The following is a 22179-nucleotide window of genomic DNA, read 5'->3' on the forward strand; positions in this document are numbered from 1 at the left end:
TGGGGAGGACGGACTCGTTGTAATGACTGGAACGGAATCAGTGGAATGGTATCAAATACGTCAAACACATGGTTTCCACGTGTTTGATGCCATTCCATTTGCGCCGTTCCGGACATTATTATGAGCCGTTCTGGTGTGTGTGGTGTGTGTGTGGTGAGGCAGCTCTGTGATGTAGTGATCACTGGGGGCGTAGAGCTGGTGCCCTGGTGCCCTGGTGCCCTGGGCTCAGCTGAAGGCCTCATCATCCGTGTCCTCTATCAACACCTTGGTGTCTTTCTTGGATGATCTGGACGAGAGAAGGAATGCACACATGGATACTGTCAGACAAACACAAGGCTAACATAATTTATATCGATTCCTGGGCATGTGACCCTAGCCATAAGTCATGTGTATTTTTGGTGTGTGTGTGTTTGTGTGTCTGTGCGTGTGTGTGTGTGTGTGTGTGTCTGTGTGTGTGAGGAGGTTCTTACTGAGAGGACAGCAGGGGGCGCCGTAGGGAGAGGCTGTAGCTGCGTTTCCAGCTCTTCTTGCCCTGGCGGTTCCTGACTCCGTCCTCTTGGTCCATCATCTGCTCCAGCAGCGTCTGGTCGTCGGCGTTCAGCGGAGCCACCGAGATGTCCCTCACGGCACGGAACTCACCACAATTATTCAGGTGCTCGTTCTCCAGACGGAAGAAGTTCCAGACAAAACGCCTGTGTGTGGATACAGAATGAGGTATAACATAATGAGCAGAGAGAGAGAGAGAGCGAGAGAGAGAAAGAATGAGAGAGAGAGAAAGAATGAGAGAGAGGGGGGTGGGCAGAGAGACAGAGAGGCAGAGAGAGAAGCAGTCTGTCCAGCTCTGTGTACTGTAACCCACCTGAACACCTCTAGAGGAGCCAGCACGGTGGCCACGATGTCTCCTACAGAGGGGATGTTGGTCATGGTGGTGAGGGAGATCTGGATGGTCCAGGCAAAACGCAGGATCACGTCCTCTATGATGGCACAGTAGTAGTACGCCTGGAAAATATAACAGAGAAGTCAGGTCAGAGGACGAATGTGTGTGTGCGCTGTGTGTGTGTGTTTTGTGTGTGTGTTTTGTGTGTGTGTGCCTTGCTGTGTGTTTATGCAGGTCGTGTGTGATGCTCACTTTCTGTGGGTAGACGATCTCCTCCCTGAGGAAGGTGTTCTCCCCTGCTCCACGGTCAAACAGGCCCCAGTCCATCTTCAGGTCCCAGATCAGAGTGTACAGGGAGCTGACGGCTGAGAACACGATCAGCAGGTAGAAGAACATGTCTGCATCGGAATGCTTTTGTTCTGTGATGCACAAATACAAAGAAATGAGTCCATCATTAGCCTGTATACCGGTAGTTAAATACAATTTTAAAAAATGCATTTTGCTCAATCTGTGTATATATCTTGATAATTAAGAAGAACACATAAATTGCCTGCTTTGAACTGCGGACAGAGACATCAGCTTGTTCATAAATGTTAGTCTCTGGTCTTCACTATCCCCACTAGAGGGAGAACATCTACCATAAGTATTATATTTACTGAGACAGGTTACCATGGATGGAAAATGACATGCTAATCCTTAGTAAACTATTCAGAGGCTCTTGAAACAACATGTTATTGTGTCCTGGTAATTCACTACTAATAAAAAGTACATTTATGATATTCTAATTTCGTCTTGAACATTGACATCATGCCAGTAACAATGTGTAGTGGTAACCAGCTCTGCAGTAGTGTCATGTTGATGTCATAGCTGTGTGTTTTGACTGGGCTAGACTCCCATGCTGCTCCAGCGACAGCCTGAATGCCTGGGGGATTATTGATGACTGAGGTATTCTAGTCTGATCTGCCTGGGCTATGGGCTGAACCCAGCATTCACCGAGCGCTCTCCCCCTAAGTGACAGAACAGAGTGTGGCCTGACACTGTTTGACAAACTCACACACCAACACACCAACAGGACACCCAGGCCTGGAAGACACATCACGCAAAGTGACGCATCCACTCTTATGACAACTATTCACACACAACTATTCACACCAGCCTCCTTTACCCAGGTGGAGAGTTCTGACTGAACTGAAAATACATTGACTGAAAATGACTATGATGAATCCACTGGGTAAGTCTATTGTGCGTCTTAGAATAGTCTGCTGTATTGTTATATTTCCCATGAAGGAATATGACCAGTAATCAGTGGTCGAGATTCACGTTGGTCATAAAGTAACAGCAGGTGTGTGTGTGTGTGTGTGTGTGTGTGTGTGTGTGTGTGTGTGTGTGTGTGTGTGTGTGTGTGTGTGTGTGTGTGTGTGTGTGTGTGTGTGTGCATGTGTGCATGTGTGCATGTTGTGTGTGTGTCACATGGGCCGAATACAACGGGTGTAGACTTTACTGTGAAATGCTTGCTTATGACCCCTTCCCAACAATGCAGAGTTAAAATATTATAATACAAATAAAAATAGTAACACAATACAGGGAGTACCAGTACCAGATCAATGTGCAGGGGCATGAGGTATTAGAGGTAGATATGTACATAAGGCAGAGTAAAGTGACTAGGCATCAGGATAGATAATAACAACAGTAAAATAATAACAGAGTAGCAGCAGCCTATGATGAGTGTGAAAGTGTGTGTGTGCGTGTGTGCGTGCTGCGTGTGTGCGTGTCTGTGGGTGTATTGTGTCGGTATGCGTGTATGTGTGTGTGTGGGGGTTTTGTCAGTGTAGTGTGCGTGAGTGAGTGTTTACAGTGGGGAGAACAAGTATTTGATACACTGCCGATTTTGCAGGTTTTCCTACTTACAAAGCATGTAGAGGTCTGTAATTTATATCATAGGTACACTTCAACTGTGAGAGATGGAATCTAAAATCCAGAAAATCACATTGTATGATTTTTAAGTAATTAATTTGCATTTTATTGCATGACATAAGTATTTGATCACCTACCAAGTGAGCATCCTAACACCACCAAACTACTGCATCAACAAACAATTACAGATACAGATAGATTATACAGGCGCCTCAAAGCTGGGACAGAGAGACTGAGAAACGGCTTCTCTCTCCAGGTCATCAGACCGTTAAACAGTCACCACTAGCTTTAGTCACTGTTTCAGGCAGCTACCACCCGGTACTCTACCCTGCACCTTAGAGACTGCTGCCCTAACTACATAGTTTTGAACACTGGTCACTTTAATAATGTTTACATACTGTTTTACACACTTTATATATGTATATACTGTGCCCACACTGTCTTTACACACCATTATATGCACAGCTATTTTCAGGTTTCTCCAGAGATTTTCGATCGGGTTCAAGTCCGGGCTCTGGCTGGGCCACTCAAGGATATTCAGAGACTTGTCCCGGAGCCACTCGTTGTCTTGGCTGTGTGCTTAGGGTCGTTGTCCTGTTGGAAGGTGAACCTTCGCCCCCAGTCTCAGATCCTGAATGCTCTGGAGCAGATTTTCATCAAGGATCTCTCTGTACTTTGCTCCGTTCATCTTTCCCTCAATCCTGACTAGTCTCCCAGTCACTGCTGCTGGAAAACATCCCCACAGCATGATGCTGCCACCACCATGCTTCACCGTAGGGATAGTGCCAGATTTCCTCCAGACGTGACGCTTGGCTTTCAGGCCAAAGAGTTCAATTCTGGTTTCATCAGACCAGAGAATCTTGTTGTCTGAGAGTCCTTTGTCTGAGAGTCCTTTAGGGGGCTTTTGGAAAACTCCAATCGAGCTGTCGTGCCTTTTACTGAGGAGTGGCTTCCGTCTGGCCACTCTACCATAAAGGCCTGGTTAGTGGAGTGCTGCAGAGATGGTTGTCCTTCTGGAAGGTTCTCCCATCTCCACAGAGGAACCTCTCTGACCAAGGCCCTTCTCCCCCGATTGCTCAGTTTGGCCGGGCGGCCAGCTCTAGGAAGAGTCTTGGTGGTTCCAAACTTCTTCCATTTATGAATGATGGAGGCCATTGTGTTCTTGGGGACTTTCAGTGCTGCAGAAATGTTTTGGTACCCTTCCCCAGATCTGTGCCTTGACACAATTCCTTCGACCTCATGGCTTGGTTTTTGCTCTGACATGCACTGTCACCTGTAGGACCTTATATAGACAGGTGTGTGCCTTACCAAATCATGTCCAATCAATTGAATTTACCACAGGTGGACTCCAATTAAGTTGTAGAAACATCTCAAGGAAGATCAATGGAAACAGGATGCACCTAAGCTCAATTTCGAGTCTCATAACAAAGGGTCTGAATACTTATGTAAATAAGGTATTTCTGTTTTTGTTTTTTTTATAAATTTGCAAACATTTCAAAAAAACTGTTTTCGCTTTGTCATTATGGGGTATTGTGTGTAGATTGATGAGGAATTTTTTTATTTGATCAATTTTAGAATAAGGCTGTAACGTAACAAAATGTGGAAAAAGTCAAGGGGTCTGAATACTTTCCGAAGGCACTGTTATATATATATATATATATATATATATATTTATACAGCTGTGGAAAAAATTAAGAGACCACTGCACATTTTTCTTAAATCAGCATCTCTACATGTATGACAGCCATTCCATTCCAGTGTCTGTTGAATTCCAACACAGGCACACCTCATTCTACTGAATTAGGTACTGATTAGGTGATCACATGAACCAAATCTTATTTAACGAGGAAAAGTATAAAAACCACTGCTGTGGTCATCACTATCCTCTTGCAATAGGACCAGCTGGATGGCAAAAACAGTGCTAATAGTACCTCAAACGTAATATTAATCAAAAAAAGAACTATTGACCATGCCAAAAGAGTTGGAAAGGAAAGTTTTGAGTGAGGAAAAGAAGGGTTCAATTCTGGCTTTACTGGCAGAGGGATACAGTGAGCGTCAGGTTGCTTCCATCCTTAAAATTTCAAAGACGGCAGTTCATAAGAACAAGGTCAAGCAGCAGACATTGGGGACAACAAAGCTACAGACCGGCAGAGGGCGAAAACGACTCTCTACTGACCGGGATGACCGCCAACTCATTTGAATGTCACTCAACAACCGTAGGATGACATCAAGTGACCTACAAAAAGAATGGCAAAACGGCAGCTGGGGTGAAGTGCACGGCGAGGACGGTTTGAAACAGGCTCCTAGGGGCAGGGCTGAAGTCATGCAAAGCTAGAAAAAAGCCCTTCATCAATGAGAAGCAAAGAAGAGCCAGGCTGAGGTTTGCAAAAGACCATAAGGATTGTACCGTAGAGGACTGGAGTAAGGTCATTTTCTCTGATGAGTCCAATTTTCAGCTTTGCCCAACACCTGGTCGTCTAATGGTTAGACGGAGACCTGGAGAGGCCTACAAGCCACAGTGTCTCGCACCCACTGTGAAATTTGGTGGAGGATCAGTGATGATCTGGGGGTGCTTCAGCAAGGCTGGAATCGGGCAGATTTGTCTTTGTGAAGGACGCATGAATCAAGCCACGTACAAGGTTGTCCTGGAAGAAAACTTGCTTCCTTTTGCTCTGACATTGTTTCCCAACTCTGAGGATTGGTTTTTCCAGCAGGACAATGCGCCATGCCACACAGCCAGGTCAATCAAGGTGTGGATGGAGGACCACCAGATCAAGACCCTGTCATGGCCAGCCCAATCTCCAGACCTGAACCCCATTGAAAACTTCTGGAATGTGATCAAGAGGAAGATGAATGGTCACAAGCCATCAAACAAAGCCGAGCTGCTTGAATTTTTGCGCCAGGAGTGGCATAAAGTCACCCAACATCAATGTGAAAGACTGGTGGAGAGCATGCCAAGACGCATGAAAGCTGTGATTGAAAATCAGGGTTATTCCATCAAATATTGATTTCTGAACTCTTCCTAAGTTAAAACATTACTATTGTGTTGTTTAAAAATGAACATGAACTTATTTTCTTTGCATTATTCGAGGTCTGACAACACTGCATCTTTTTTGTTATTTTGACCAGTTGTCATTTTTACCCAAACACATACCTATAAATAGTAAAACCAGAGAAACTGATAATTTTGCAGTGGTCTATTAATTTTTTCCGCAGCTGTATATATTTATATTCCAGTCCCTGACATTGCTCGTTCTGATATTTCTTGAAAAAAATATCTGGATTATGTGTGCATTGTTTATTTTAATTGTATTATTGCTAGGTATTACTGCACTGTTGGAGCTAGAAACACAAGCATTTAGCTGCACCTGCGATAACATCTGCAAATCTGTGTACGTGACCAATACAATTTGACTTGATTTGATTTGATAGATCTGAAATCAAAACACTTTGAATATGATCACAAAAGATACCACTCATCCATCACTAAGTCTTTCTGGTTGGACTCAAGGGCTCTGTACGACTGATGTCCATCAGGGTCTAGTCTAGTGTGGGTGGCTAGTCATTGATCTGGAGCTCAATAGAGGGTAATGGCGGTCACTTGCTTCTGTCACGCTCACTAAATGTTTGTGTCTAGCAGGTGCCTAAGCGGTTAAAATACTTTTAAGAGTGGGACGTTGCTGTGACAGACTCAGGACAGGCCTCCCATTGAAGCGAATAATAAGCACCTGGGAACCCGGGAAAAGCAATCATCTGTCTTTGGGTTGTTATCTGCCGCAGTGCTGCCTGCCTGGGCTGTCTTGTACTGCTGTTCAGGTGATAAAGAATCTATTACCTGCCTGCCCCATCACTTTCACCACCCCCCTCTCCTCACAGAGCCTATCCAATCAGACACTGAGACCTAGCAAGACAAACAAAGGTTATTGATTCAGGGAAGGTGGCCTCGTGTTGAATTCACATGGCTGATTGGTAGTGAGATAGTGAGTCTGTGTAGTGATATTAGTACCTGTCTGGTTGGAGTATAATTTCCATTGATATGGATTTCTATTACAGATACTGGTAGTTATATCTGAACTCAACCTACAACTGAATATGACGCTTGATCATAATAGGCAGCATGTCCCAGAGAGATAATGTTGTTGTAACAGGGTTGAGGCAGAGTTCAGTGGTATCATGACCCCGTTAGTTGGTTTGGGGAGTGTTAGAACTTTGAGCTCTTTCCTATGCAGTGGTTCAGGCAGCTCCGTGTGTCCATAGACGATAAAATCATATTCAGTCAGCTAGCCATGGCCTGGCCATGGGTCTCATCTCTATTCCAGCAGCATCCGCCAGAGATGTGTTTAGCCGCAGGCAGGTTATTACAGCTCACTCTCCTCCAGCTAGTCCATCCTCTTCCCCTCCTCCCCTGCTGCCATCCCTCTTTCCACCCCCCCTCCCTCTCTGCTCTCCTTTCTCCTCTCTCCTCTCTCAATCTCCTCTTATATCTTCACAATAGTTCAACTTTTTCTTTCATCTTCATTGTCGTTTCACTCTCACCTACTCGGCAGGTCTATTATTCATCTTTAGCGTTAACACTTTTCTCATATTAATCTATTTCTGTCTCTCACCTAGTTCATGTCTTCTACCTGATCCATTGTCCCTCCCACACTCGATCAGCCAATCATTGTCTTTCCCACCAGAACTATGGTACTTGTTCCAGCCAACCTTGCAGTATTACTCTCCCCACGGTCTGGGCAGTTCATGAAAGCATTCTCGAGGGCTTACATTAGCATTACTGCTCAGCTCTCCTGCATCTTTGAGGGTAATGGAGCTGCATTGGATAGAAGCCCTTTTACTAGCTCCTGACCAATTCTGCTATTTTATGTTTTTTGCGCTGATCTTAATTAACTGTTTTTGTACATAATGTTTCCGCCATCGTTTCCTATGACCGAAAATAGCTTCTGGGCATCAGAACTGCAATCAATAACCTCGAGTTGGATGAAGATTTCTACTTCAACGAGACGGAGGCACAGGACATACTGCTCACCCCGGAACAGGCCCTAATCTATGAGAGTTGGAAAAGAAAACGGCGGCGTAAGAGAGGCCGATGTGCGGGCACCCTGATGAAACAATAACTGGAGAACAAACTGGATGAGTTCCGTTCAAGACTATCCTATCAATGGGACCTGAACAACTGTAATGTCCTATGTTTCACGGAGTTGTGGCTAAACAAGAACATTGATAATATACATCTAGCTGTTTTTTCTATGCATCAGCAGGACAGAACGGCAGTGTCGGGTAAGCTCAAGGAAGGACGTGTGTGTCTCTTTGTTAACAACAGCTGATGCGCAATCTCTAATATTAAGGAATTCTCTAGGTTCTGCTCTCCTGAGTTAGAGTACCTCATGATAAGCTATGTCTATGTTCCACCACAAACTGATGCTGGCACTAAGACCACACTCAACGAGCTGTATAGGGTCATAAGCAAACAAGAAAATGCTAATCCCGAGCCGGCACTCCTAGTGGCCTGTGATTTTGATGTAGGAAAACTGAAATCTATTTAACCTAATTTCTAACTGCATGTCACGTGTGCAACTAGAGGCGAAAAATCTCTAGATCACCTTTACTCCACACACAGAAACACATACAAAGCTCTCCCTCGCCCTCCATTTGGCAAATCTGACCATAACTATTTCCTCCTGATTCCTGCTTACAAGCAGAATCTCAAACAGGACGTACCAGTGACACGCATAATACGGAAGTGGTCCGATTAAGTGGATGCTAAGCTACAGGACTGTTTCACTAGAGCAGACTGGAATATGTTCCGGGATTCATTCGATGTCATTGAGGAGTATACCGCCTCAGTCACCGGCTTTATTAATAAGTGCATCGACGACGTCATTCCCACAGTGACCATACGCACATATTCCAACCATCAAACAGCAAAGCGTCAATACAGGACTAAGATCGATTCCTACTACACCAGCTCTGACGCTTGTCGGATGAGGCAGGGCTTGCAAACTATAACGGATTACAATGGGAAAACCAGCCACAAGCTGCCCAGTGATGCGAGCCTACCAGACGAGCTAAATGCCTTCTATGTTCGCTTCGCGGGCAAGCAACACTGAACCATGCATGAGAGCACCAGCTGTTCCGGACGACTGTGTGATCACGCTCTCCATAACCGATGTGAGTAAGAACTTTAAACAGGTTAACATTCACAAGGCCGCAGGGCCTGACGGATTACCAGGACGTGTCGTCAGAGCATGCATTGACCAGCTAAGGATCTATCATGGTCCACACACACCAACACAGTCGTAAAGAAGGCACAGCAATGCCTCTTCCCTCTCAGGAGGCTGAAAAGATTTGGCATGGGCCCTCAGATCCTCAAAAGTTTCTACGGCTGCACCATTGAGAGCATCTTGACTGGCTGTATCACCGCTTGGTATGGCAACTTCTTGGCATCCGACCGCAAGGTGCTACAGAAGGCTCCCTACCATCTAGGACCTCTATTCCAGGAGGTGTCAGAGGAAGGCCCCAACATTTTTTAAGGACTCCAGCCACCCAAGTCATAGACTGTCCTCTCTGCTACCGCCCGGCAAGCGGTACCGATGCACCAAGTCTACTCTGGAACCAACAGGACCCTGAACAGCTTCTACCCCCAAGCCATAAGACTGCTAAATAGTCAGTTAAATAGTTAACCATATAGCTACCCGGACTATCTGCATTGACCTTTTTTGCACTAACTTTTCTTTACTCATCACATACGCTGCTGCTACTGTTTATTAGCTTTCACTTTATTCCTAGTTATATTTAAATATCTACCTCTACCTTGTACTCCTGCACATCGACTCGGTACTGGTACCCCGTGTATATAGGCAAGTTATCGTTACTTATTATGCATTTAGTATTACTTTTATTATTGCGTGTTTTACTTGTCTATTATTTCTCTGTTTTTTTCTCTCTGCATTTTTGGGAAGGGCACGTAAGTAAGCATTTCACTTAGTCTACACCTTTTGTTTACGAAGCATGTGACAAATACAATTGTATTAAGCTACTACTGTACAAGAGCAGATGCCATATTGATCCTGAATAAAGTATTTAGCCATACTGTCAGGCTCAATATCCTGGGGTTCTGGGGACTCTAAACTCAGGAAGTCAGGAAATGCCTCGTCCTATTTCTAAATTTCCCGGAACATCAGCTGGGACAACATACACAGCATCGGTCTTTGATTTAATTATAGATGATTATTACTTTAATAATCTATTCACAGGACTGCAAAAGCTGTGTCTGCACAACTTCTGTCTTTAACCTGCATTCAAATTAATCCAACTCCTTTACTATATCGTAAAACCTAGTAGGAGGGTACATTTTACCCTCTGCATTGAGTCCCTTTTGCATTATTATAAATGTATTGCAATGTGAATATAGCACAATTCTCTGTGGTATTGGTGTACTACTGGAATCAATGAGGTCATGAGGCAGCAACAGAGCACTACTTTGTGGATGTATAATGAAGGTGACATATCCATACACAACCTGGGAGCCCTGCCAACATTTCTTATGCTGATTTACTACCGCTGTGCCCAGCATGAACATGATTCAATACTGAGCGATGATCACCATGTGTGCTGTGCGGCGCTCTATTCTGCTTGTGAAACAGATGTTCTGTAATTTGGGTGCTAGGCTCCGGTCCACTGGGTCCAGGCCTCATTTATCTATTTATCTATCTACTGTATGTCAAAACAGAACTGTCAAACTCTGTGGCCAAGATGCACCTCACCTCCACATTCACATCTGGCTAGACTTCAGTCGATAGGCCCATACAGCAGACATACCATATACTGTATACTGTGACTCAGACTGAGTCTAGCAACAATAAAGAGCATTGGACTGGACAATTTGATAAGTATTTTCATATTTTTAATAGTCTAACCCATATGTATCTCTTTTAGATTCTAATGACCATGAAGAACATACTTCAAATATCAATGGAAACCCTGTGCATACACATTTGGTAAATTCTCAATTTGGTAGCCATGCCAACGCAGTTGAAAGACTGCGGGTTAAGTGGGTATGGTAGTCTGGATATTCCCTCCATCCCTTCTCACTTAACGCCCCCGACACTACCTCTCCATTAAAAAAGAGGGGGATGAAACAGGTCTTCACACAGCATATGAAATGAAGAGGCTCATTAGTCCAGGGTCCACAGGGCTGAAGACTAGAGGAACGGACCGACTGACTGGAGAAGGAAAAGGCCTTAATGGTCTCATTTCCTAAGAACCTAAAACCTCCTCACTGCCTCCAAACTGACAGCCAAATGGAGAGTCAGGTTACAGAAGAAACACAAATATTGATTAAAATATATATAGAAAAATGAAGCAAAAATCATGCTGTGCAGTAACATTTAACATTTTCAAAGGTTGAGCGGAAGTTTAAAAGCTGGCATTTGCACAAATAAATATATAACTGTCGATGGACGAGCATATAAATAATGAAATGGCAAAAACCGCTTAGCAAACTGCTTTGAAATTATCGACTTGGACAAACATCTATGCAGCCAAGATATGAGATAGCACAAAGGCTGAATGTTGAAGGGATGCATTTGGAGACTGAGGGCCATGTCTCTGTACACTTCCTCTTTTATGATAACACTTCTGAATCAGAATAATCAGTGGCTAATTGTGGAGCTGGAGAATGACAGGCTTTATCCTGCTTGATACTTAATGTTATTCTCTCTCTCTCTCTCTCTCTCTCTCTCTCTCTCTCTCTCTCTCTCTCTCTCTCTCTCTCTCTCTCTCTCTCTCTCTCTCTCTCTCTCTCTCTCTCTCTCTCTCTCTCTCTCTCTCTCTCTCTCTCTCTCTCTCTCTCTCTCTCTCTCTCTCTCTCTCTCTCTCTCTCTCTCTCTCTCTCTCTCTCTCTCTCTCTCTCTCTCTCTCTCTCTCTCTCTCTCTCTCTCTCTCTCTCTCTCTCTCTCTCTCTCTCATAAAATGACAGAGCTAAACCTTGTTTATCCCATGCTGCGCTTTTGTACTTGATCGTTTCCATTATAATGAGGCATTGACAAACAGAGAAGAAATACAGGCTTGACATCTTCCAGTGGCAAACCATTTGCACTCAAGGTCAGCTCTGCTTTCATTGTCTTCATACAGCTTGCTCTGAGCTTCAGCATTCAGCCTGACATCCCTCTCCAATCACAGCAAAACAATGCTCTGTTGTCCACAGCTCAATAACACCTCTGCTTATACTCCACTTCCCATGATCCTCCCCTTCCTGTCCAACTGGCTCAGAGAGCTGGGTGTGTCTCCTTACCTTTGTGGGTGCTGTAGAGTGCAGCGAAGGTGACCACAAAGAAGGTGGTGGAGTATTTGCCAGCGTTGACCAGGTGAGGGAAGGCTCGCTTGGTGTCTCGGTACCGACGGAGGCATTGCACAAAACGGAACCAAGCAGGCAGACACTGGATGATGGCACGGATACCGTAGGAGTAACTGTGGCATATGTAATCACCTGGTGGGAATGGGGGAGAAAATTACATTTTAACAACAACCAAAACATTTATCAACCACAGCCATATTTCCATTTTGTATATGGTTCTGGTATCAACCATTCTTACAGCTTGACTTTTTGAACTGTTCTGTTGGAATGGAATGGAGGGACATTCATGGATTTGTTGGACTCACACAGGTTGCTCCACAGAGACAACTTCTCACTGAGAGAGACAGCTCAAGACTAGCTAGCTGTAGTCCCAGTGCTTTGACTCATTGCCATTCCACTACATTGTGCTGTTCGCTCTACACTCTCCCTCTCTCCTTCTCCCACACACACACATAATAATAATAATACTAATCATTTGGGGGGTGCTTATATTTGTCCTGTTACAAAGTGTGTAATGGAAATGTGTTTCTTGCATTCCCAACTCCCCCTGAGACACTCGCAGGGAGTAGGGTCACAGCCAGGGTCACCATTGTACACACACAGCAGCAGCAGCACTCTCTACATCACTGGGGCCGAGCTCCCTGCCATCCAGGACCTCTATACCAGGTGGTGTCAGAGGAAGGCCCTAAGAATTGTCAAAGACTCCAGGCATATACGCTTTTGCTACTGTTTATTATCTGCCACTTTATTCCTAGTTATATGTACATATCTACCTCAATTACCTCATACCCCTGCATATTGACTCTGTACTGGTACCCTGTGTATATAGCCAAGTTATCATTACTTACGTTTATTATTACGTGTTTTACTTTTCTATTATTTCTCTATTTTCTTTCTCTCTGCATTGTTAGGAAGGGCCCGTAAGCATTTCACTTTTAGTCTACACCGGTTGCTTACGAAGCATGTGACAAATAATTTTTGATTTGATTTGACTCTCTGAGTGGACAGCTAATCAGCATGAGAGTCACACTGCTGGACACAAATATTTCCATTCAATTACCTCCCTGCTGATTTTTCGGGCCACAGCAGAGGGCTGCAAATTACTGAGGAGAACCATTAATATCTCATTTTCCAGACAAACAAACAGACACAGGCAGACAGGCAGGCAGACAGACAGACAGACAGACAGACAGACAGACAGGCAGGCAGGCAGGCAGGCAGGCAGACGGACAGACAGATCCCACTGAATATGGACAACAGTGCATATCTCCTAAACAAAACAATACTGTTATAGATGAGTTTGAACAGAGTTGCTGAACCAGCATGATATATAGGTTTGGGTTATATACATTCGGCTGTTACCTCACTGCATACCTGACATGACAGTTCTGCACTTACAGAGCAACGGTAGGTACTAGTTATGGTCTAACTCACCGTTGAACATGGGCAGGAGGCCTTTGCGGTCGGTCCATTTGAGCTCGAAGCTGTAGAAGCAGATGAGATACTCCAGGTCCATCAGTACAATCACCAGAGAGTTGAGCTGGTCGGCCAGCCAGAAGTCTGCAAACTCCACGCGGTGGAACGGCGCCGTGAACACACGGAACTAGGGAGAGGACAGACAGACAGACAGAGTTAGTAGTCCCATACAAGACACAGGAGATCTGATTAAATACATATGCTACCACTGAAGGGGTGAAATGTGTGTTGGAATAGTCTGAGGTTAAGATAACATTGACAGCTCTTCTATCTACAGTACACCTCTGCATACTAATGCCACTAGAACTCTCATGCTTGTCTCACAATAAGCCATTAAAGACATTACAAATGACCAAAGAGAAGGGACACACATGTAAAGACCTGGGCTACAACCATGTATACAAGACTTGAACATGGAGGAAGCTCATTGTCATGCAGCTAATGAGGCTGTAATGTACAGGTTATTATAAACTGGGTGGTTCGAGCCCTGAATGCTAATTGGCTGACAGGGTGTGGTATAATTGCCATATACCACACCCCCTCAGGCCTTATTGCTTAATTAGAGTAGTGGAAGACGAGAGGGCAGAGAAGAACAGGAAGCTACTCTCCAAATGAGCTGGGACGTGTTGAGGTCATGAGCCCTGCAGCAGCCAGCAGTCCTAGTATCTCCCTACAGTAAATGAACTGGTGGATACCTATGGAAAGCCTAATGTGTCAACCTGTCACTCATTCAACAGGGCTATTGCCACACCAGCAATAGTTTGCCCCTCATTGAGAGGTACTGCTTAGGTAGGTAAATATGGGCTCACATTTTGTGAATGGCTGGTGAAGTAGTAGAACATATTTTTTTTCTCCATTTGCAGACAAATTCCATTTTTGCTGACACATTATCCAATCCGACACACCACACATGCACAAACATGACAGTCTGGGAGCAGCACAGGATCAGCGGCAGAGCCATGCCCCTGGAGCAGATTGATTTGATTTAGCTTAATATGATTGAGTTAACTAGTGTTTTGGGTATGGTTTCTGTTGGGACTGGATCATGTTATCACGGGTCTGCGAATGAGACTGTGGGTGAATGGGAATGATACTCTCCCCCGCTTGCCTCCAGGGCTAGCCTGACATTTCACAAGCCCATCTCTCTGTAGGCTACACTGCATCACTAGGCGGTCTCAACCAGTCCCAGATTGTTGCAAATGTCAAACAGTATTGATTCATCCTGTTATATATGTGAGCTAATTCAAGATTTCTACCTGGCAATCTATGTCCCTATTGATATCCACACCATCTCCATACACTGAAATTCTAGACATCCAGAAGATAAACCTTCTTCAAAATGTATTCATTGTGTAAACAAACACACCAGGCAATCGGTTTCGATTTGTTCCCTGATTATATGTTTGTCCTCTGGTTAGTGCCTGTGTTCAGTGTGGGTGTGTGGCTCTCTAGGATGGTGCACAGGCCCCAGTGGAGCCCAATCAGAGCTGGAGAGGGCTGTGGAATGGCTCGGGGGGCTGGGTAACTAAGGGAAGGGATTGGGAGGATTGGAGGAGCAGCATACTGATGGATCCATCCCTGTAATGATTGCACAGTCACAGCCGTCACATCCCCAGGGACCCGCCTGCATTCTATTATCCCTCACCCCACTGGCCTCTGTCTCACACACACACACACACACACACACACACACACACACACACACACACACACACACACACACACACACACACACACACACACACACACACACACACACACACACACACACACACACACACAGAATCCTCCTACCCTCCAACCATCCCCATCCCCCTAGCCAGCAAACATCAGACAAAGAAGAAATAAGCCGAATACAACAAAGCACAGTAGAGTATGAGAGATAAATATCAAATACAGTGTTGTACACACAAACACCAGTTGAGTCGGGTTTCATTGTACTGATATCATTTCATCATTATAATACAGTAGTCCCAGTGGAGAAGGAGCTCACCAGCAGTTTGAGCAGCCAGAAGCGGGACTTGTAGTAGCCAGTCTTGAAGGGGTTGATGAGGAAGAGGAGCATGAAGCCGTAGAGGATGAGGGGGTTGACCTGCATGGGCAGCAGGGTGTACTCAGAGTACAGACAGGACAGGATACTCATACACCACAGCACCCCCAGGAACCCTGCAATCTAGGGAAGAATTAAATAGATAAAGCCATCAAACACTCAATAGATTTTTATTAAACTACATTTATAAAGCTGTATATAAATTGTCCTTGATAATATGATCAGAAAAAAACATAGTGCAAGTCATCAGATTAGTATTGATTATTGACAATTTTTCATTTCCCTTATTCAGCTAATTCTCTCTCTAGTGGTCACACAAGATCATTTTTTCTCTCTATTATTTCCACTAGTTCTTTCAGTATACTGTCTGGCTGTATTCTTGTTATTGTCCTTTTGCATCCCCTGGTTCTCCCCTCTCCCTTACCTCAAACAGGTGCTGGTGGGAGAGGTTGCTTCGAGGGTTCAGCTCAAAGATGAGCACGTGGTTGACCCCCGCCTGGCGCCAGCCGTACGTGTTAATGCCCAACAGGAAGAGGAACTCGATCAGCAGGAAGCCACCGCGGTAGATACGCACCAGAGGCCACACGTTTTCATACCGGATGAGTACAGCACCTGCAAATATTAGCAATTAAATCATCTAATTCTCCATCAAAATATCTGAGGCTAGAGTCCTGTTATAAAATACAGTATGTACAACTAACTTGAGCTCCCCACTAATGGCAAAGCCCCATTTCCTGTGTATCTGTTAATCCCCCAGTAAAAATACCTAATTAGCATGGTTGTGTGTGAACGTACCAGTGAGGATGAAGGAGATAGCGAGGACTATGAAGACCCCACAGTACAGGCCAACGCGGAAGGTAGTCCAGGCTAGAGCAGGCTGCAGGAAGGAAAAGCAGAGAATGACAGAGATGAGAAATTACCAGTTACTAGGCCTGTGTGACCGCCCGTCTTCTCTGCTCTACTGTAATGTTGTCAGGCACACAGCTGGAGAACCACGCTAGGCAGTTACTAATTCATTTAGCTTGACAGATAGACACACTTATCCAGGGAAGCTGAAACCATTCACAGAATCCAGTTCACCTGTTCCTTGTTCAATGCACCTTATAGGACGAGTCCTTACATTAAAGTGTGTTATTGTCAAGTACTTTTGGATGTGCTAAAAATACATTTCATATAAAGATGCCCACAGGAATCTGGACAAGCAATATAGATCTGGCATAATTCAGGGTGGACATGACATTAATATTAATACAGCTATAAATCTAAAGGATATGTGACAGGGGATGTGAAGCACTCTCTCCAGCCCTCTCTCTCTCTCATCCCCTGTGGAAAAGCTATTTGTCCAGTCTAGTTTGGAGAGCCTCTTACAGTATCAATACTGTGGGGTTGAATAGGGTGTGTGTGTCACATACATATATACACACACAGCAGGAAGGAGATGAAGAGCAGGAAGTGTGTCACTCTACCATACTAGGTTTATGTTGATGAGATTCTGGCGCTGGCAGGGAATTATGGCGGGAATGATCTAATTGGTTAATTGTCCACTAACTAACATACACACTCTAGTAAGCCTGTGGTGCAGTCTCTCTCACCTGTGCTGCCCCCAGTGGAGGCACTCTCAGCCTCTTCATGGCCTTCTGACGGTCCCCTCCCTCCAGCTCGGTGGTCACCAGAGCCTGTCAAACACAACACACACGTCTTTACTGTTCATCCAGGAACAAGTTCAAATGCAATACAAGAGTAAAAGTCAAAGACCAGGATCCAATTTTGCCAGAATTAGCAGTTTTGTGGTTAAAAGAGATGATGGAGTATACACTGTTGTCAAGAATGAACATCAACCTAAACAACGCTTGACCACCACAGCCAGGGGCTTCTGTTCCATACATACCTCAGTCTCAGAAATGAGCTGGGTGATCTTCTTACAGGTGTAGAAGGGGGCCACCTCCACGTGGGCCACGCGCCAGTCAGCCCCACGGGGAGTCTCCAGGATCTTATCATGCTTCTTCAGGATCTTACGGAAACCTGTGAAGTTCAGATTCTGGGAGAAAGACAAATCCTGGGCTTAAGTCTGAGCAAGAGATGCAGAGAGGCAACAGGAGACAACGACTAAACGGTTGAGATAAACTAAACTGCTAAGATAAAGAGAGACACTGAGAAAGAAATGGACACACCACTAGAGAGAGGTGGATTGAGGGATTGTGAGATGCAGAGAGACATTTGATGCTGATAGCAGCATCAAACAGAAAGATGAGAGGGTGTGGATAGGCTGACTGTTTCACCTGTTAGTTCAGCATCAGGATGAGACTGAGGTAGTATCTAGGGGTAGTGTTTTCGGGTTTAGGATTAAGGGTACCAACCTGGTAGTCCTGCATCAGGATGAGGCTGAGGTAGTACATATGGGTAGTGTGTAGGGTTTAGGGTTAAGGGTACCAACCTGGTAGTTCTGCAGTAGGATGAGGCTGAGGTAGAACTCGGAGAAGGCCAGCTGCAGGTCCTTGATGTTGCGGTGTTTGCAACGCTCCTCCTGGGAAAGGTGGAACACCGTCTTGCGTTTCCGCAGACCTGGCGCATTGCTCTCGCGCTGCGCATCCAGAGAAGACTGCAGCTCATTCTGCAGGGTGGCGAAACGCCTCTGGGCTTCAGCAAGTTTCTCTGCAGGAGGGAAGGAGATATGTAGAACAAACGAGTGAGGAACAGTGTCATGGCATTATGACAAAGACAGATCTGATTTCACTCTGCTGATGTCTTGTGGATAGTTCTAGTGGTTTTGAGAGTAACGTCTACTGCACTGAGACTGTCAGAAACATTAGGTTTCATTAACAGGCCTGCAGTAAATCCAGCCAGAGGTAAACACACTTCTCCTTGCCCTCCTCTCCATTACAGGGAAGTGGAAAGGGGAGTATTATGTTCTGCAGACGTGTAAATGCAGCCCCCGGCAGGCCCATTACCAGGGTCATGACAGGGTTAATTTCCCTCCTGAGAGAGAGACAGCAGCAGGGCAGGGGGGAACCTGAGTTGATCTGGAACATGGCCCACATTCTCCCCCAGCCTCCCCCACCCCAGTCCCACTAACACATTCCTGGACTGAACTCCTCGAGCCCGGCTTTGGCACATATCCTCCACTGTCCCCTCCGCCTGGGTCTGCACTCTGCACTCTGCACCCCACCACATCCTATTCATAGGCCAAGGCTGGAGATAGGGTTCTGGAATATACCTTTTCAGTCCTGATTCACAACTAGGCCACCTGGTCAACGGCAGGGCAGAGAGGCCCTGCCTGCATGTGTTTGTGACAATGACCAAGCACCGTCTCATGTTCCCCACGGTCGATCAGTGAGGACAGGGGTGTTATGTTAGGTGCAGTGGGTTCAATGGTTACTTTAACGGTCAGTTGCACACTCAGCCTCTGAATTTCACATTACCTGACTCACAGGAATGCCTGTTCTTTTGATGGCTAAAATTAGAGTAATCCCTCACAGGATAACAGTAGATTATGTCACTGACACTATCTACCCTGTCCAGAGGGTCTCCTATCTGCTGCTCTGCATGGATCAAGTCATGACATAACATGAGGCGTGAGAAAGTCAAGACACACATACTTTACCTAAATTGGAAGAAATGAAGCCTGGGTAGATTTGTGTGTACAGACAAAGATGTCAGACTGGTACGCAGGCTGAAGAGGCTAAAATAAGTCTTAATGTCTGAGTTTTGCCAGGATCAGCCACAGGTAAAATATTGTCTCTGGAGTCTATATCTGAGGATACATACAAATATTTTAGATATTGTGACAGCATTTAACAGAGACTGTGTTGTGCCTTTGTTTTTCTCACTGGCATATAGTTAAATGCACTGCTCCAGGATCACTTAATGGGGTCGATGACCCTTTCAGAAGAGGGAAGCTGCTTGCTACAGCGCTCTGCGGAGGCGAGGACTCTCTTATGTAAAGCTCACACTTTGAACAAGACATGAAAAGAGGGAGATAACGATGTCTGTCCAACAAGATTCAGTAATTGCTTGTTTCATCCCAACATCCGGCTAGACGGATATACAACACATCCAGGTGTAGAAAATGAGAGATTATGATGCTGCAGTCTGGAGTCTGAGAGTGAAGTGACTGACTGTGGCTTGGCTACAAGACTGCCAATAAGAACTAACACTGCTGAAAACAACCATCACTATAGATTTCACTATAATCTGAATTGAGACAGATTTATTCTAATAAAGCCAGATGTCTAGCCATGATGTGACTCAGACTCAGTCTGCTGGATGTGCTTAGTGAGCAACAGTGATGGGATATCATTGTTTATCAGGGGAGATAAACGCGAGGAGCAACAGGATGTTGATCAGAGTGCCAGTTCTCTTTGGCAGTCCAACCTGGAGTTTATTTCAGCTTCTGGCAAAGCCTCAACTCTGAAGGGGATGGGAGGGGATGGGATGGGAGGGGGGGGGGAGGGAGGGGAGGGGAGGGGAGGGGAGGGAGGAGGGGAGGGGATTGGAGGGGAGGGGAGGTTTATTGGAGAAGAAAAATAGGGAGTTTAAAAGTCTTTCAGACTTTAAGGAAAGGCAAATTAAAGTAGACACTAATGAATGCACTTTTTGTATACTTTGATGGCTTCCTGTCAAACTCGTACCATTACCAATAAAGTATGTGCTCAGTGGTAACGAGATTCAGAATATATCGAATGTCCATGTTGCCAGGCAGCATCAACCCATTAAATGCATTTCTACAAACAGCCTCTAGGGGCAGCAACATTTCCTGATATCTCAGTGGTTCACGAAGTAGTCTATCTGACATCTCATTTTACTACATGAGGTATACATACTCTCTTCCTGAAATAAACCAAGCCTCCTTTCCTAATTTGGTCAGCCATGCTTAAATCAAAGTGCCCACATTAGACAAAACATCACGTAGTTGGCACCCAAGTAAAGCTTATCACTCAACATGACAACCGTATGTGCAAGATGTCAAGGCAATTACTGGCTACTCCCATTGCACTGCAGGCATTAGTTATTATGGCATTATAAGTTACTGTGAGTGGAAAAACTGTAGACGCTCACAGCAAATGAAAGGGGTGGTCTCACTTAGTCAGAGAGACAAACTTGCATAGCATAGCATAGCATTGCAGTACTGCTCCATCAAATAGGCCTACCTGAATAAAATGTGTTGATCTTCAAAAGCTCCTTCTCACAATTCTGAAAAAACTTCTCCTCAAATTTGGCGTAGTATCTCTTGACAGTGTCTTCATCTGTGACTGGAGAGGCAAAAAAGAGACAGAGAGAGAGAGAGGTCAGTTTTCAAAAAACATTCAACAAAAAAACATGATGTAACCAATGAAAAACAATTAATGGACACCCATCATTATGGACATTTTTTAAAAATTCATGCATATGGTAATTGTAGACCTAGATGAATGTGACCATAGCTTGGAGCCAAACAGGTAGCCTATCAGTTTGGCTTATGATTACATTCACATTCTTTTCAAGATGATTCTCCTTCAACAAACAATGCTCTCATTCAGACCAGGGTACTGTATATCAAACCAAGAGAGCCAAAAGGGTTTAAAATGGACAGTGTACTGTTCTGCCCAGAAAGGTCACCAACACGCCCCTGCCTCTCTCGTTCCTCTGATGGTCATTAAATGTTGGGGACACAGTTCTAAATAAGGACACCTTTAATTTGGTTCCTCTCCCTCTCCCTCTCCCTCTCCCTCTCCCTCTCCCTCTCCCTCTCCCTCTCCCTCTCCCTCTCCTCTCCCTCTCCCTCTCCTCTCCTCTCCTCTCCTCTCCTCTCCTCTCCTCTCCTCTCCTCTCCTCTCCTCTCCCTCTCCCTCTCCCTCTCCCGCTCCCTCTCCCTCTCCCTCTCCCTCTCCCTCTTCCTCTCCTCTCCTCTCCCCTCCCGACTTCTTACTCTCTGTTGCTTTAATCTGTCAGTCATCCGGCACACAGAGTAACCCAACACCCCTATGAGTTGCCCGGGGGATTCCTTCCTCTGTCTGCATCCCATGTCCCCCCACCCCATCCCCATTAACCTTAGCCCAGCTTAGCCCACTGGCGTTCCAGTAAAGATAATAGCAGCCAAGAGGACCAGGGCCACAGGGAGCTGTCCCAAGCCACAGCTTAAAGTCTGACCATAGGTCCACAGCACAGGATCAACAGGCTGTAGTTCTAATGATTTTATTTATAGTGACCACAAGTTCCACAACCCATCCGTCTATAACAGCTGGCAATATTTGACTGTGATCCTGAGAGTAGAGATTCATAGTGTAAGAGACAGGCCTTGTCTCCTGGGACTGGGAAAGACAGAGACAAAGAGGATCTGCACACTGAGAGAACGTGCATCTTTATATCCTCCCTCTGCTACTAAAATACTTGTTATTTTTCAATGACTATTCATCACGATCACTCTCTTATCAATGTTAGCCTGGCCAGACTTGCTAGTTGACACCAGTACTGATACATCATTGATGTTCTATCTAAATGTCACAGCCAGGGATATAGCACACACCATCC

The 22179-nt window shown here is 45.1% G+C and overlaps 1 protein-coding gene across 1 annotated transcript in view; it reads right to left on the reverse strand.

The window, feature by feature from the left end:
• Positions 1-82: 82 nt before the first annotated feature.
• xpr1a (xenotropic and polytropic retrovirus receptor 1a) overlaps positions 83-22179 on the reverse strand; it is a 75304-nt gene continuing 53207 nt past the window's right edge. The window contains exons 3-15 of the mRNA XM_041839297.2: positions 20820-20921; positions 18107-18324; positions 17561-17710; positions 17265-17348; positions 16468-16549; positions 16097-16284; positions 15616-15795; positions 13581-13749; positions 12084-12278; positions 1130-1296; positions 860-999; positions 471-692; positions 83-286 (exon numbers count right to left, since the gene is read on the reverse strand). Of these exons, the coding sequence (XP_041695231.1) occupies positions 226-286; positions 471-692; positions 860-999; positions 1130-1296; positions 12084-12278; positions 13581-13749; positions 15616-15795; positions 16097-16284; positions 16468-16549; positions 17265-17348; positions 17561-17710; positions 18107-18324; positions 20820-20921 (1958 nt within the window). The 3' untranslated portion in view covers positions 83-225. The remainder of the gene's footprint in view (positions 287-470; positions 693-859; positions 1000-1129; positions 1297-12083; positions 12279-13580; positions 13750-15615; positions 15796-16096; positions 16285-16467; positions 16550-17264; positions 17349-17560; positions 17711-18106; positions 18325-20819; positions 20922-22179) is intronic.

Source organism: Coregonus clupeaformis, chromosome 20 (genome assembly GCF_020615455.1).
Source record: "Coregonus clupeaformis isolate EN_2021a chromosome 20, ASM2061545v1, whole genome shotgun sequence".
Taxonomy (NCBI): Eukaryota; Metazoa; Chordata; class Actinopteri; order Salmoniformes; family Salmonidae; genus Coregonus; species Coregonus clupeaformis.